The 14,192-nt window shown below is 34.3% G+C and overlaps 1 protein-coding gene across 1 annotated transcript; it reads right to left on the bottom strand.

Annotated features, from left to right (window-relative positions):
• Window positions 1–1,340: 1,340 nt before the first annotated feature.
• LOC132047234 (uncharacterized) lies at window positions 1,341–6,454 on the bottom strand. Its single transcript, XM_059438208.1, has 16 exons — window positions 6,193–6,454; window positions 5,992–6,104; window positions 5,605–5,713; window positions 5,446–5,510; window positions 4,588–4,626; window positions 4,320–4,416; window positions 4,112–4,199; window positions 3,898–3,961; window positions 3,733–3,809; window positions 3,547–3,628; window positions 3,234–3,313; window positions 2,911–2,995; window positions 2,745–2,813; window positions 2,601–2,668; window positions 2,469–2,517; window positions 1,341–1,980 (listed from the first exon to the last, which is right to left on the bottom strand). Exons 1-16 carry the CDS (start codon window positions 6,257–6,259, stop codon window positions 1,588–1,590), a joined length of 1,545 nt encoding a protein of 514 aa, XP_059294191.1. The 5' UTR covers window positions 6,260–6,454; the 3' UTR covers window positions 1,341–1,587.
• Window positions 6,455–14,192: the final 7,738 nt, after the last annotated feature.

Below are 14,192 nucleotides of genomic sequence, written 5' to 3' on the forward strand. Positions count from 1 at the left end.
TTAAAGACCACCCCAAAAGAAGGGCAATCCGCGCAAAAAAATGGAAGAACTGCAGCCCAAACTAAAATATCACATTTGATTGAGGGCAATTCACAGAATTGCCCTTCTTTTGGGGTGGTCTTTAAATTTTGCCCCTCATATTTGAAATCTTTAAATTTTATCTTACTAAAAACCCATGGGCTCCAGGTTCAAACCCCCACACAGTCAAAAAAATTTTAAAAAAAATTGCAAGGCAGAGTTTAAATTTCGCTATGCCCTCACCGGCATACACTTTGTGAAGGAATTACCAAAGTTATGCCGATCCGGTATACTTATGCCTCATGGGCAGACTTGGCCTAAGTATGCCGGGTCCGACATAAAAGTTTGCCCATTAAAAGTATGCCCCCACTGGCATAAACTTGTTAAGGAATTAAAGTTATCTGGGACTAAGCATACTTATGCCCGGCTCGCCCATAAGGCATGAGTATGCCGTGTCCGGCATAAATTTGGCAATTCCTTAACAAGTGTATGCCGGATCCGGCATACACGCGACCCAAACCTTGCCTTGTAATTTTTTTTTTTAATTTATGCTTGAGCGGGGGTTCGAACTCAGAACCTCATGATTTCTGTGTGAACGCTCAGAATTACAATGCGAAGATATGAGAAGCATAATTTAAAGACCACAAATATGAGGGACAAAATTTAAAGACCACCCCAAAAGAAGGGCAATCCGCGGAAAAAATTGTTTGATTGATTTGACAAGTTAAAGGCCCCTCTCCAGTTACTTCTGTTTGGACTAGTACGACTACCAAACCATCCGTAGCTTTCACCCCCTTCCCTTTCACTTGTCCTTTCTCTATTTTTCTTCCGTCTTTTTTGCCTTTTGTCCTAGTGGAACTCCTTTTCCAAAACAGTGCACAAACAAATAGTAATACAACAGATGACTACCACGGCTTACAGTTTAGTGATACCTATAGGAATCTCTTATGTACATGTACAATTATATGTGTTGGTTCAATTCCCTTCCTTGATCAGCAATGTAATAAGAAAAATCAAAAGAAATATGTACATGATTATTGTCGGGGAATATAAACAAACAATAAACAAGATGGTTACCAAGGCTTATAGTTTAATGATACCAGTACACATCTCTTATACGATATGCCAATTTGGTCCAACCTCCCCTTCTGCAAATTTGAATTTTTATGTTCCCGTTTGAGTTGCATTTTGATTTATCAAGTTGCACTAATCCAGATTACAAACAAGTCTTATCCCACAACTCATTCTAACCTAGGCAAGCTAGCAATTACTAAAAAAAGAGTTATTTTGCCACCTCTAACCCAAGCTGAGAACTAATCCCATTAGAGATCAAAAGACCAAAATATCTTTACATAAAGCAATTCACTCTATTTACAGTAATTTTTTTGGTTCTTTTCGTAATGAATTCCGCTTTGCTCTTGGCTATAAAAAATGTATATGATGCAAAACTTGGAACTACTTATCAAGAATCTTTGCCATTTTTATCACCCCATATTCCTTGATGAAGCGTATATCTGAACCTGTTTCTTATGTATAAGCAGAAAGCTACATTCTTCAAACTAGAGGTTGTCATTTACTGTGTAGGCCTGAAGGAGTGACTGCAAAGTAATCTCTGATTGTCTTCCTCAAAGAGGAAGGAGGATTCAGAACAGAAGAAGGGCTTCTCTTTGCAGCTTCTGGGGTTTTCTCAATGTTCTCTTGAGGTTCAAAAACTGCTAAAGGTTTTCTCTTCTTTGATACTGGGGTACTCATTTCAGGGACTGTAATAGGATCAGGCAAGTCTTGATGACATGTCAAGTTTGAGTCACATCCAGCAGTGTCATTCTTGATGCTTGCTGGTTTTTCATCAGATGAAAACAGCTTCCGACGTTGCATACATGAAAGTGCTGTTACTCTCCTTCGAATGGATGATGGAGATCTTGTGTTTGAGTAACAGCTGCTGTGAATGTTCCAAAAGCGTACCTGGCACAGATTCGATAGAATAACACATTAAAATTTTCCTAAAACAAGCAAGGCCAAACTTCAAAAAAGAAAAGAAAAAAAAAAGAACAAGAATCGCAAAATCTTGCAAGAAAATGTTTGATAGGAAACCTCTTGGCCTTCAAGAATTCCAAAATCTCATTGGTACCTCAAGAAAATTGGCTTTAATACCAAATGCCATAAACTCTGGAGACGATGAGCACTCCATTTTGGAAAAATATTGTTCTTTGCTTCTTCAGATTTGGCTTAAATATTTTTCTAACAAATACCTAATTTGTTACACATACCTCAATTTTATTCTAAACTTTTCTCTATACCCTAATTCGTGAATAAAAAAAGGCATGCATCTTAAGACTAATGTATTAAGTTTTATGATTCATGAAATAAGTAAATTCATGTACTTGGATGAACCTAGTTCATTTATCCAACAGTTCGATCATGGAGACATGCTATATTTCTCAACAACTTACTGTGAAATCATCTGATGAGGTAGCAACTTTGCCTGTTTCTGATGTGCACCTGCAACAGTTGAGTTTTGAAAAGTTAGGTTTAGATTTGATTAGGCACACCAGGGTAGAATCTATAGTATTGAGCAAACTTACCAATCCAGTGCTGTAACTTCTCCATCATGGCCTTTCAACATGATTGGATCTTCAAGAGGCTTGTTTACCTGATTCATTGAGCTGATGAGTTAACACCACATAGAGAAAACTCCAGTGAGAAGCTTCTATAGTTGAAAAACTTACCTGCCATACGTAGGCATTTCCATCACTGGAACCACTGAGAATATGAGCTGCATCAGGACTTATCGCTGACTGCGATTATATCAAAATCAAGGCATTTATCACTTGGTTGCAACTTGCAAGGAATGTATCCACGTCACAAGAAGCAGAAATCGAGAATAGCACTCACCTTGACAAAAAATGATTCTATTTTGCATCCTTTGAAAGTTTTAACAGGTCCTTTGTCTGCCTGAAGTACATTATAGAGGTAGATCCTGAAAGAAACAGCAAAAGCGAGAGAAAAGTATCAGACATTGTGCATAGTAAAGGAAATTTCTATAGGTTTTCGTATATGGTGAAACTAGTGACATTGTTTTTCTTGAGAATGCGTTGGCCACACATAATCTAGAAATCCCTGAGTTTTCAACCAGCATTACAATGCAGGGTATGTTATACTGTAGAAAAAGAAAACATAAACCAGGCTGAAATACGTTCATCAAAGAGTTGGAATACCTGCTGTCCATGCATGATGCAGAAAGAAAAGCTCCATTTAAGTCTTGAGACAAACTAGATACTCCGTGATATCGTTGTGCCTGAAAACAAGAGAGAAAATTGGTATCACATGAGGGATTTCTGAATATTCAACAAATTGGACCCTCTGAATTACAACCCAGCCTCCAAACTCAACATCACTAGCCACATGGTGGCAGCCAGGTACATCTTAAGCAAGATTGGACATTGTTGTATGTTTTTGAGAGACACTGAAGACACTAAGGAATTGAGTACTCTAGAATACACACATCTGAAATGGAACATTTATTATTACCTTCTGAGCTGACACATCAGGATGAGGGCATGCCTGAATAACAGGACATTTGAGATTCCTTGTATCCCAGAACTTTATGACGCTGAAATTTATGGAGAAAAGGAGTGAGTATTGCATAATCTCACAATGAAATCCCTGCCTGAGTTACATGCTTATTTGAATAGCATGGCAAGTTTTCTCAATCACCTGTCAACTGCTCCGGCACTAGCTATAGAAACCTCATCTTTAAGGTAAAGAATAGATGTAATGCTCACAGCGGAAGCCTGAAATAGTTGTGCCCAGTAAGGATAAGATTGGTTGTATCGGAATATTGAGAGCTGAATCTTTTAAAGTAATGATTATAGGACTAACCTTTCCACGTCTAGTCCGCCTCTGACAAGGAGAAATGTGAGCCTCATGTACACTGGCAATTGACCTAAACAGAGAAGACAAGTTCTTCAAAGGGTCATATGTGATAAACTCTAATTCTTTGTTTTTACTGATGATAAAAGAAAATAGTTGTCCCAGTTTATTATAACATTTGAATCACCATTCTATCCTCATGTGACAGTAACACTGTACTTACGGTATGCAAAGGTTTTCACTGCTACTGTCAGAGCACCTTAAGTCCCAAAGTGCAAAAGAGCCATCTCTAGAACCAGAAACAATAATATCTGTATCAAACGAAAAAATATAATCACATCAAAATGAGGCACATCATGTCTTTTTTTCTAAAGAAACTATAGGAGAAAAACAACTGCTCCAGAAAGAAAAATAGAAGACCTCAAACCTACCATGATTTGTAGGATGAGGGCAAATGGATTTTACACTCCCAGTGTGACCCATTAGTGATCTCACACATTGCTTTCCTTGTGCATCCCATACCTTTATCTGCTCGAGTTCAGCATGACATTTGTTAATAATGCAAAAGAGAGGTTATCGCGTAACTAATTTTAAAATCTGTTGATAACATGGCTTTGTCCTTTGAGTGCATGGACGGTTTGAGAGAGACAAATAAAACTAATTAGCTACTACAAAACAGAAGTAAAATATATAACTCACACTTTGATCACCTGAAGCTGTTAAGATATTGGTGTCTTCCTGCAAAGAAAATCAAACAAATCTCATCTTTAATAAGAGCAGGTGTTTCCAAAAGATTTGAGGAAAAAAAATAGTAAACAGAAACTAAAAATGTCAAAAACTTATTTAACACATTTCACCCCATAAATAGGTTCCCACAGCTTCCTCTTTGTTGAGTTGTGTGAACCACCTTATCTAAAAGATTAAATTGTTAGAAATGGAACACCTTTATTTACTCAAGATAATCTTAACACTCAACAGGCCCCTTATGTGTTACTGGATTATTTTCCTTGAGCCAAATAGTGAAAATTCTTTACTGACGGTTAATGATAAAACTCCAATTATGAACTTTTGCCCGCATAACAATATTAGAAAGAGGACCTATTATACAATTCTAGTGGTCTTCAACACTTATTATGTTGTCAAACGAGCTTATTGCCTTTTTAACCAAAGTAATATCTTCAGTTATGTTTTTTCTGGAAAAAAAAAAAAAAAACTTAAGAAGGTCAATTTGATAGCAATTCCAGAAAGGTAATTTTGCATAAAACACATACACCAGTCTTGTGACTATATTACTGCTATACTCATGCACAAAAATAACATGTGTAGATGTTTTGGTTCTTAGTTTGAACATTAAAATATTTCCCCATTAGATATTTCCTATGCAAAAGCCCCTCATAATGGACCTCCAAGAAATAGATGCCTCAAAATTTCATCTCCTAGCCTGATCTATTTGGTCTATTCAGTAACATAAATTTCATTTACGCGCGATATTGGATACACACAGAACAACCTTTGGTTAATGAAATAGCTTCTGAAGTCTAGGGAGCTGAAATGTACCTTGATCCAACATACATCAAATATGGCATTATCATGAGCAACCCACTCTGATATCTTAGCTTTTTCTATAAATTGCAAAATTCTCGTCAGAAAACCTCAATAAAAGATACCTTGAAATGCTAAATTGAGAGTATCTTAACTATAAAGTTGATATTTTACCTGCATTTTGCAAGTGAGTGGAAGAAGAAGGAAATTGCACCCGAGTGTTAAACAAGCTAAGGTAACCACCCTCATCAGTCACAGCAACAATATGTGAGTTTTTACTTGTCTGCAAAAAAAACAAAAAAAAAAAAGCCAAGTTCAGACAAAAGAATTAGGTAAAATTACGGCCCAATGCCTTTGGGTGATCGAATTTACAAAATATGACCAAATGTATAGGTGTTTTATATCTATACATATAATATACATACTTATACATATAATATACATAATCAGCGTATAGGTTTTGTATATTTCAGTAAATAAGTTTGGCGGAACTGTACATATTGGTAACTTTTCAGAAAATTCACCCTATCTACACATAATGAGAGATAAAGATGATCCAACCTTGCAGAAAGATAGGGCCATAGGAGGTGGCGTGAATCCGTTGTGGTCAACTGCTACAGCTCCAATTTGGTTGAAATCACACGATTCATTACTGATATAGGGTCGTCTTTTAACTGGAAAAAAAAAATCATCAGATTAACCAAAATAAGCAAGGAGTAATAAAAAAAAGTAGTGTTAATCGAGAAGCGTTTTGGGACAAACCTCTGTATCCATTAAGCTCTCTTGATTTGATATCTTGGAAAAACGACTGATGCTTGAAACCATCCATTAATTTACAGCAAATTCCCTAATCTGTTTTCGATGAGGAGAAAACCTAGAAAAAAATGGTACTCGATAGGCTCTTTAAATTAAAATTCTAGATCCGCTTCTAGCTCGCGTGTAAACGAGAGTAGTTGTTCGTGTTGTCAAGAGATGAAATGAAAGCGGCTTTGAAGAGAAGTTTACTAATGTTGGATTTGGCGCGAGCTAGTTGTTCAACAAGGCGGGAAAGTATATTTGAACTTTTTAGCTGCTTTTGGCGGTTTCTATTATTTTTTCTTTTAAACAAAAAAAAAAAAAAAAAGGTGACACTGGTTTGGGTTCCAGTGATGAAATCATGAACGGCCCATGTAAAATGGGTATATATTCATTTTGGCTCTTTGAAATAGGTCTATTTACATATTTGACTACTCAGCTAAATATAATTACAGCGGTTAGCAAATACACAAAAATATACTTTATGTATGTATGTATAAAATATGTATATTTTGGTATATTACAATTATATACAAAGAATATATATTTGTTGGCTATTATTTTGATGGACGGTTATACAATATAAAATTCTCTTAAAAGGATAATATCACTCCTTTGAAATAAGAGTAATGACAGATTAATCCCTTCGATGGAAAAAAAAAATGTGTGGGTCAACATATTAGACTTACTTAACCAGTGATGATGAATAAAGTAGAAACAAAACAAGCTTAAATGGAAGGTTTAATATATTTTAACCTACATTTCTGACTTAGTATTATTTTTTGGGGTTTACATAATTCAAAAAAATTGATTGATATGTATGTGCATATTTTGATCAGATAAGTTAAAATTATTGTTGCGGGAAGGTATCCCAATATATGATATATTAACAAAATAAAGCTTCAGATAGCATATTGCATTGATGTGGACTACTAATGAGTTGTCTTGCATTGGTAGATGACTGATGGAAAAAAAATATTCATTTTAAAACATGAAGGTAAGAATTCATGATTTGACGATCACCGTCATTTCTTGTCAATGAATCATGAGTTCAAAAGAAATAAAGATGTGTTTATGAAAATTCGAACTAATAATGATTCGTTGCCACCAACATTAATTGTCGGGAGAAGAAATTTGGGAGAGGATTAGGGATCTGACTATATAACATAATCACCACTGTCTAGAATAGCTGATTATGAAAAGTGATCATAATTGAACCAAACAAATCGTATTATGAGAGTTGACTTAAACTAATCATATTATGAGAGTTGACTTATCGAAAGCATGATCTTGATGCCATGCATATTAAAAAGAGTTTATTTTTTGTTAGATGTGATTTAATAAAAAACACTCCATTGTTCTCAATTCCCACCTCCATATATCTTGTTTGTATCGTGATAAAGTATGTATGTAGTGTAAATCAATTAGGATTTGGAATTATGCCATCACCCAATCCTGAAAGCACCTCCTGAATCTCAAATCCCAAAACATTTCTCCATTTCGTAAACTTTTAATCATCTCCTTTTGGCATGAGATTCCAAAGATGCTTGGAAAAGCAATGCTCAATGTGTTATCCCCACACCACACATCTGCTCTAAACCCTTCCCGTCCCTTCGTAATATTTTTCCACAAATCAAATCCATAAGGCAAATTGATCTGCTATTATCTTCTTCAAAGAAGCATGTTCCCGAATCTCAAATTTCCAAAAGGAATAAGGCTTCATTGAATTCCTTTAGGTCTTTAACCCCCAAGACTATGCCAATACTTGGGAGTCGTGACAGGCGTATGATACTCTTTTGGAGGTAGTATGGTTTTAACATCATGTATAATGAAGAGTTTGTAAATTTATTTGCTCTCAACAGATGGTCCTCCAATTTTTATTTTCATTTTTGAATCAAATGCATCGATTTCCCTTCTCTTTATTTTATTTTTTTTTGGGTTGGGGGGGTGGGGGGTGGGGGGGTGGCGCAAGGAATGATGCAGAGCTAGGAGTCAACATTGGCATCAAGTCAACTCAAAGTGAAGACTAGTAAAGTCTCTGCTTTAGGTCCCAGAAAAATGTGGGCTTCAAAAAAAAAATTAATAGTAAATTTATAATTTTATTTTTGCTTAAAAAATATTGAAGTTTGTAGGAAAAAAATGCACAGTTTTTATAAAAATGAATGAAAGAAATACTATTTCTTTTTTTAAATAGTAGATATATTTTAGACTTTAAATTAAACTACTCAAATCTTTATATTAATAAACAAAGTTTCTTACAAAAAACATTCATGGTAATGCATTCTAAAAACACGATTAACATCTTATTCACTTGAGTTAACCCTGACCAATATAAGTAATAACACTATAAGTATGAAAAAAGGCGACAATTTTTCTTTTGCCTATTTGTAATACATAGATTCTATTAAAACAATTAAGGTCTCTTATTAATTTTTGGTAAGTATTTGAGGGAGACTAAAAGTGCTCACTTTTGATAAACTTAAAGGACCAAAACTGTTCAAGTGATACCTAAGAGACTATTTTGAACCTACTATCAAAGATAAAGGACCATTTTTGTCATTTTTTTACTTTGGTACCTGATTTCCTCAATTTCAATACCATGTGGGTAATTTGAATTATATTTATATCATATGTCAGTAGATATTTATTTGTGAAAATAATTTTATTAATACGTATAACTTTAAGTTAGTCAATTAAATAATTGGCAAGAGGGGCTAAATTTGCAACTAAATGAAAAAGACAAAGAATGGATACAGGAGAAAAGATACGCAGGTAAGAAGAATTAACTCAAAAATAAATAACGAGTCTCGCAATTGCAGTTTTTCTCCAAAACCTCGCCACTACAATTGGGACTCTCCAAGCTCTCTTCCTGTCACCCCTCGAACCAGGGGTCGGGCGTAGCACGGCACTCGGTGCAATACTGCATGTGACCGGGCGAACCACATGGCTTGCTGAATCATCACGAGACGTATCATAAGCGGAATAAGACATGGATGCATAGTGAGCCTTTGTGAACATAGTAAGTCCTAATATTAAATAGAAATACTTGTTTAAATCATGAATGCGGATAATATCATAAATAAGCCAAAATGGCTAACCGACTCTAAAAGTCCGACATAATCTAACTGACTTGTCTAGTCTATGAAACCTCTAACATAAGTCTGAACATGAAAACATACCCGCTGGGACAAGGCCCCCAGCATACCTCACCTCTTATCATGAAAATAAATAAATAATAAATGTCTAAACCCCGGAAAAGATGGGGCTCACCCAAAAGCTGATAAGTGCAAAGTCCTACTAAGCAGATGCGTCATCCTGTAAATCAGTACGTGTATCGTGAAATGCAGCCCCAGGGAAAGGGGCCTCAAAGACATCGAATGTCGGTGTAAAATCGAAAGAAATGACATGGGACATGGAATAACATGATAAGATGTGAAACTGAAAACCTGGAGTAAAACATGGTAAGTAGAGAAAGCATTTCATAAACCGACAACATAATATCACCACGTGGGTACGTGGAGTCTGGTACCTCGCCGGACTAGCCGGGGCTTATAATAACAGGTGGTGGACCAATTGAGAGGCCACAAGTATTTGGGCCGGAGGCATAAGAATGTGAATTTACTGGTACTAGGGCTCCCTCTCCATATTGGGAAGCTAAGACATCATGTGGGATTCCTTGCATTCCATATACTTCAATATATGTTGACTCTCAACTGGGTTTGGCGTTCGGTACCTTGCTGATGTTTTTTTTGTGAACCTGAAGAACGTGAATGGCTGTGCCAACAACAGTTGAAACCTTCTTATGACAAATATGGCATTTGAAGTGCTTTATTAGATGCCTCCTCCTTCTTATTCTTCTCCTCCTCCTTTTCCTTCTACTTCTTTTTCTCCTTCTGCTTCTCTTCCTCCTCATTCTTCTTCTCCTCTTCCATTTATCACTACAAATGAACGCATTTCTACCCCTTTAGCAATTGAAGTAAATCGGAAGATATAAATGTGTACCACTCCACTAGGGTTTTGAAATCCATTTGTGAGTATTGAACGATTGGGTTTTCTGTCTCTCGCCCTCTTTGTTCGAGGAAGAGAGTTAGGGTTTCTGAAAAAATGGGAGCCACTAATACTCTATAGATGTACAATTATTGGTGTTAATACTCTTCACATCTAATAGATATTTAGGTGGTAAAAAAATACGTTCAACCGATAATTTAAGTTCTGATTGCAAATGATCATCTTTAAGTTTCCTACACTACTATTTACTTGAATTCTAAGACTTCCGCAAGTAAAAACTAAAATAAAAAGGGAAAACACAATTAACGGTGCAACATCCTCCTGTTACAGACCACATTTTATAATTTACTATCAGTAGCCATACAAAAAAGACTAGAATTCCAAGAATCCAACAAACTCTCTCAAAACCAATAACCAAACTGGCCGTAAAATCGGCAATAAGCTTTATTCTTTGTGAACTCCCTATTTCTTCCCACCACTGCCACCCTACCACCGTTAACCCACCCCTAAAATTTTAGCGCCTCAGTTAAAGTTCAGATCTAATATAAAAAAATAAACAAATAGAGAACCGATGTGTGTGTGAAAGAGAGGTTGAATAAAACGCACACTTTATATATATATGTGTGTGTTGCCATATACTTATTATAATGTGTTTATATACTATCTATACATATTGTATAATTTTTATACACCTTATATACATTGTGTATACCTAAATATTGTGTATTCATGTTGTATTAACATGCATAAATATTGAATAACTTGTGCATATATGTTGTATTTCGTTTTTAGAAAAGGGAGGGAAAAATAGATAGAGATGAAATAAAATTTCATGCTACTTCCATCTTCTCACACACACCCGCATTAGCAGAGAACTGCACTCAATGAATTTTACTATTTGTCCAAAATTGTTGTCTTTGTCACCAAATCTACCAAGGTTTACTACCACTTCAACAAAAGATTCGGCTAGCGTCCGAATCTTAGTATTCTTAAATAATTTTTTTGGTTTCTTTTTAAAGAAAGATAAGTCGATGAGAGTCTCTAGCGAGGGAATAAGATAAATATAATTCTTTTGGGCTTTCTTTTTCTTCGCCCGTCTTTGTGGCATGTATTCAACTTCAATTAGTGGAAGTCATTGCTTGCCAAATTACTTATTTAGGTTATCCTCCACTATTTGTCATAACTGAAATTCAGGGGTGAGATTAAAAAATATATAGTATTGAAGGATATTTTGGGTTGTTGTTGAAATTTGAACCTTGTTTTGGAAGAAAAAAAGAGAGGAGTTTTTGACATAACTGACGTCTCCATCTTATCAAGTGAAGCTTCTTTGCAGTGTCTGAAGAATTTCATAGAAAATTTATTTCAAAATAAAGGTAAACTATAAATTACTAGTATTTCAGGTTTTGTAACATTGTGCTCACGCTCAAAATTAATTTAGTTATGTAAGAATATTTTGCACTACCAGTACAAGTGTACAACTTAAGTGGTTATACCCCAATATTTTTTTTTTCTTTGTACAACTTAAGTGGTCATAACTCCATATTACTTTTCTTTTTCTGTTTCGGCTTATCATATCAAGCTTGTAATGAAGTGGTTGGCATGATTAATATTAAACCTAAAAGAAATCATATTGATAGTTAAATATATCTTGGCCAAGGAAATTTACCCGTAGCGAATGACCTTGTTGGATGACTTCTGAATGATCCTTCGATAATATCTGATTAAATAATAAGAATAACTTAAATTTCGTTTCTTGTAAAAAGTAAAGATATGTTTAATAATATCTTTGAACATAAATTAGAACATTCGACATTGTCACTTATCTCAGAATCTAAGGCTTTTTAACTTAAAACATAAAAAGGATTATCATCTAATAGCTCACAATTATTTGTCCCAAAAAATTGAAGATATGTCGACGAAGATCGAACATGATGAAGATTAGCCTCCATTTGTTCGGCAAGAAAATTCTTAGCTAGGGCCTAGCAGTAATACCTTCATTCTCCAATTGCTTTCAAAATTCATGTGCCTCCGTTTTCACAAGAATATAATTGTATTGCTTTTCTGTAATTGATTGTCACCTTTTACCATGAATTAATTTTTAGATGAATTAGAACTATTTAATTCAATTGATAATAAAAATCATGTCGGTAAACAATTTGCCAAAAATGCATTTCTCAATGAAATAAATTTTTATTTTGAAGCATGACGATACTATAAACTACTTATCCGGAGAAAAGATATACGAAAATACAATATTGCGACATTCAAAATCAAGAATTTTTTCACGTTCTTATAAGCCGGTTATGAGTGAACTTATATATGATGAATGATTAAAGATGAATGAATATATATATATATATATATATATATATATATATATATATATATATATATATATAGATGTGTTAAAGAATAAATAAGGTTATAATAGTCAAAATGTCTTGTTTATTAGTAATAGTTCTAAAGAGGCATTAAATAAAAATAACAAAACAACTAAAATGGATGGAATGGGTACATCGGGTTAAGAAAATCTCTAAAGACAAATATATAGAAAACATTAGAAATATAAGAATAGTATTATTAATTATTTAATGAAATCATTCAAATTAAATTAATTGCTTCCTACTCCTGCAAATCTTACCCTATCTTTATTTGACTTATGACATGCATAAATTATTGATAGTTGAATAATTCAACAATTACTTCATATCCTGCTTTTTCCTACAAATAATAGAGTTTTGATTAGCGGAGATACAAAAGGAAAAATGGAAATACTTTCAATTCATTGATTACCCAAAATAGAAATTGTCACCATTTACGGGTGAATACGCTCTTGTGAAAGAGTGTAGTGCAAACCCTAAAGTTAAGGGGGATATTTGACTTAATTACTTGAGTTGTTACATGAAAATATTCTTTTTTTGCAAATTTTTTTTTTGAACCAAAAATATATTAGAAAATCCATTCACCAATTACCAAATATTACAGTAGACTATGTTATTCTTACGTAACACAAAGGAACTAACACAACAACGTATTAAAATTAAAAGGAAAAAAGATTATACCTCATTTCCTATCACTCTGTGTCGCTCCACATAACATATTTGATATACGCCATTGTGTGTCCTCTAATATGTTTGATTATACCTCTTTGTATATCTGATCACTTCTGATGCAAATTTTTACTTCCAACCTTTTCCTATAAGATGCAAACAATGATAGAGGCTTGTGGGTTCTCTATTAGGAGTTATTCGAAAACGGTTTTGTCTTCAAACATATTAATGATAGCGAATGATTGTGACGTTATAAATGAGTACAAGAAACGGTTTTTCTTTTGGCTCTTTTTTTTTTTCCTTTTAAACTATACTGCTAAGTAAAAGATAGGTGGGGAAAAAATTAAGAACCAATAAATTCAAATCTTGGCCACAGGTCGAGCGGGTTTGTCACACTTTTTATATATAGAATCTGCTTTTTTATCTATATATAAGTTAAGCGATGAGTACCCAAAAAAAAAGTTTAGTTCATCAATAGGTCCCTGAACTTTTTTTTCCTCCCCAATGCTGCTCCCGTTTTTCCAATTCTTAAGAAGGTGGTCGTATATGCACAATTAAAAGAAGGCTGACTTGAAATGTACGATGTTATAAGTTAGGTGTTTAAGACTTAAGGGACCAAAAGCAACATACCAACTTCTAAACGTTCCCTTTCCCCGCGAAGTCATTGGCTTCAAAGTGCAAAAAATGAAGCTCGCGGTGAGTTTCTATTGCTTTTGTTTATGATTCTACTTGATACCTAATTCAATTAATTGGGAGGATAAATTTTTACATTGGAAATCACTAAATATGTTCCAGTTTGGTAATTATATTGAATTTTACTCTTAGATTTTTCTTGTTGACTGTTTTAATTTATCTGCATTCAAAAATCATTGTTAGGGATCATGTTCATGTGCTGTATACGACGATGTA

The sequence above is a fragment of the Lycium ferocissimum genome, chromosome 2 (assembly GCF_029784015.1).
Source record: "Lycium ferocissimum isolate CSIRO_LF1 chromosome 2, AGI_CSIRO_Lferr_CH_V1, whole genome shotgun sequence".
Lineage (NCBI taxonomy): Eukaryota > Viridiplantae > Streptophyta > Magnoliopsida > Solanales > Solanaceae > Lycium > Lycium ferocissimum.

Bases quoted from the DNA above. Each gene is read 5' to 3' on its own strand.
- LOC132047234 (XM_059438208.1), bottom strand. From the start codon at position 6,259: ATGGATGGTTTCAAGCATCAGTCGTTTTTCCAAGATATCAAATCAAGA. The intron at 3,314-3,546 runs GTAATAATAAAT...TCTTGTTTTCAG, and splicing joins CTGATGTGTCAGCTCAGAAG to GCACAACGATATCACGGAGT. The intron at 2,518-2,600 runs GTAAGTTTGCTC...CAACTGTTGCAG, and splicing joins GAAGTTACAGCACTGGATTG to GTGCACATCAGAAACAGGCA.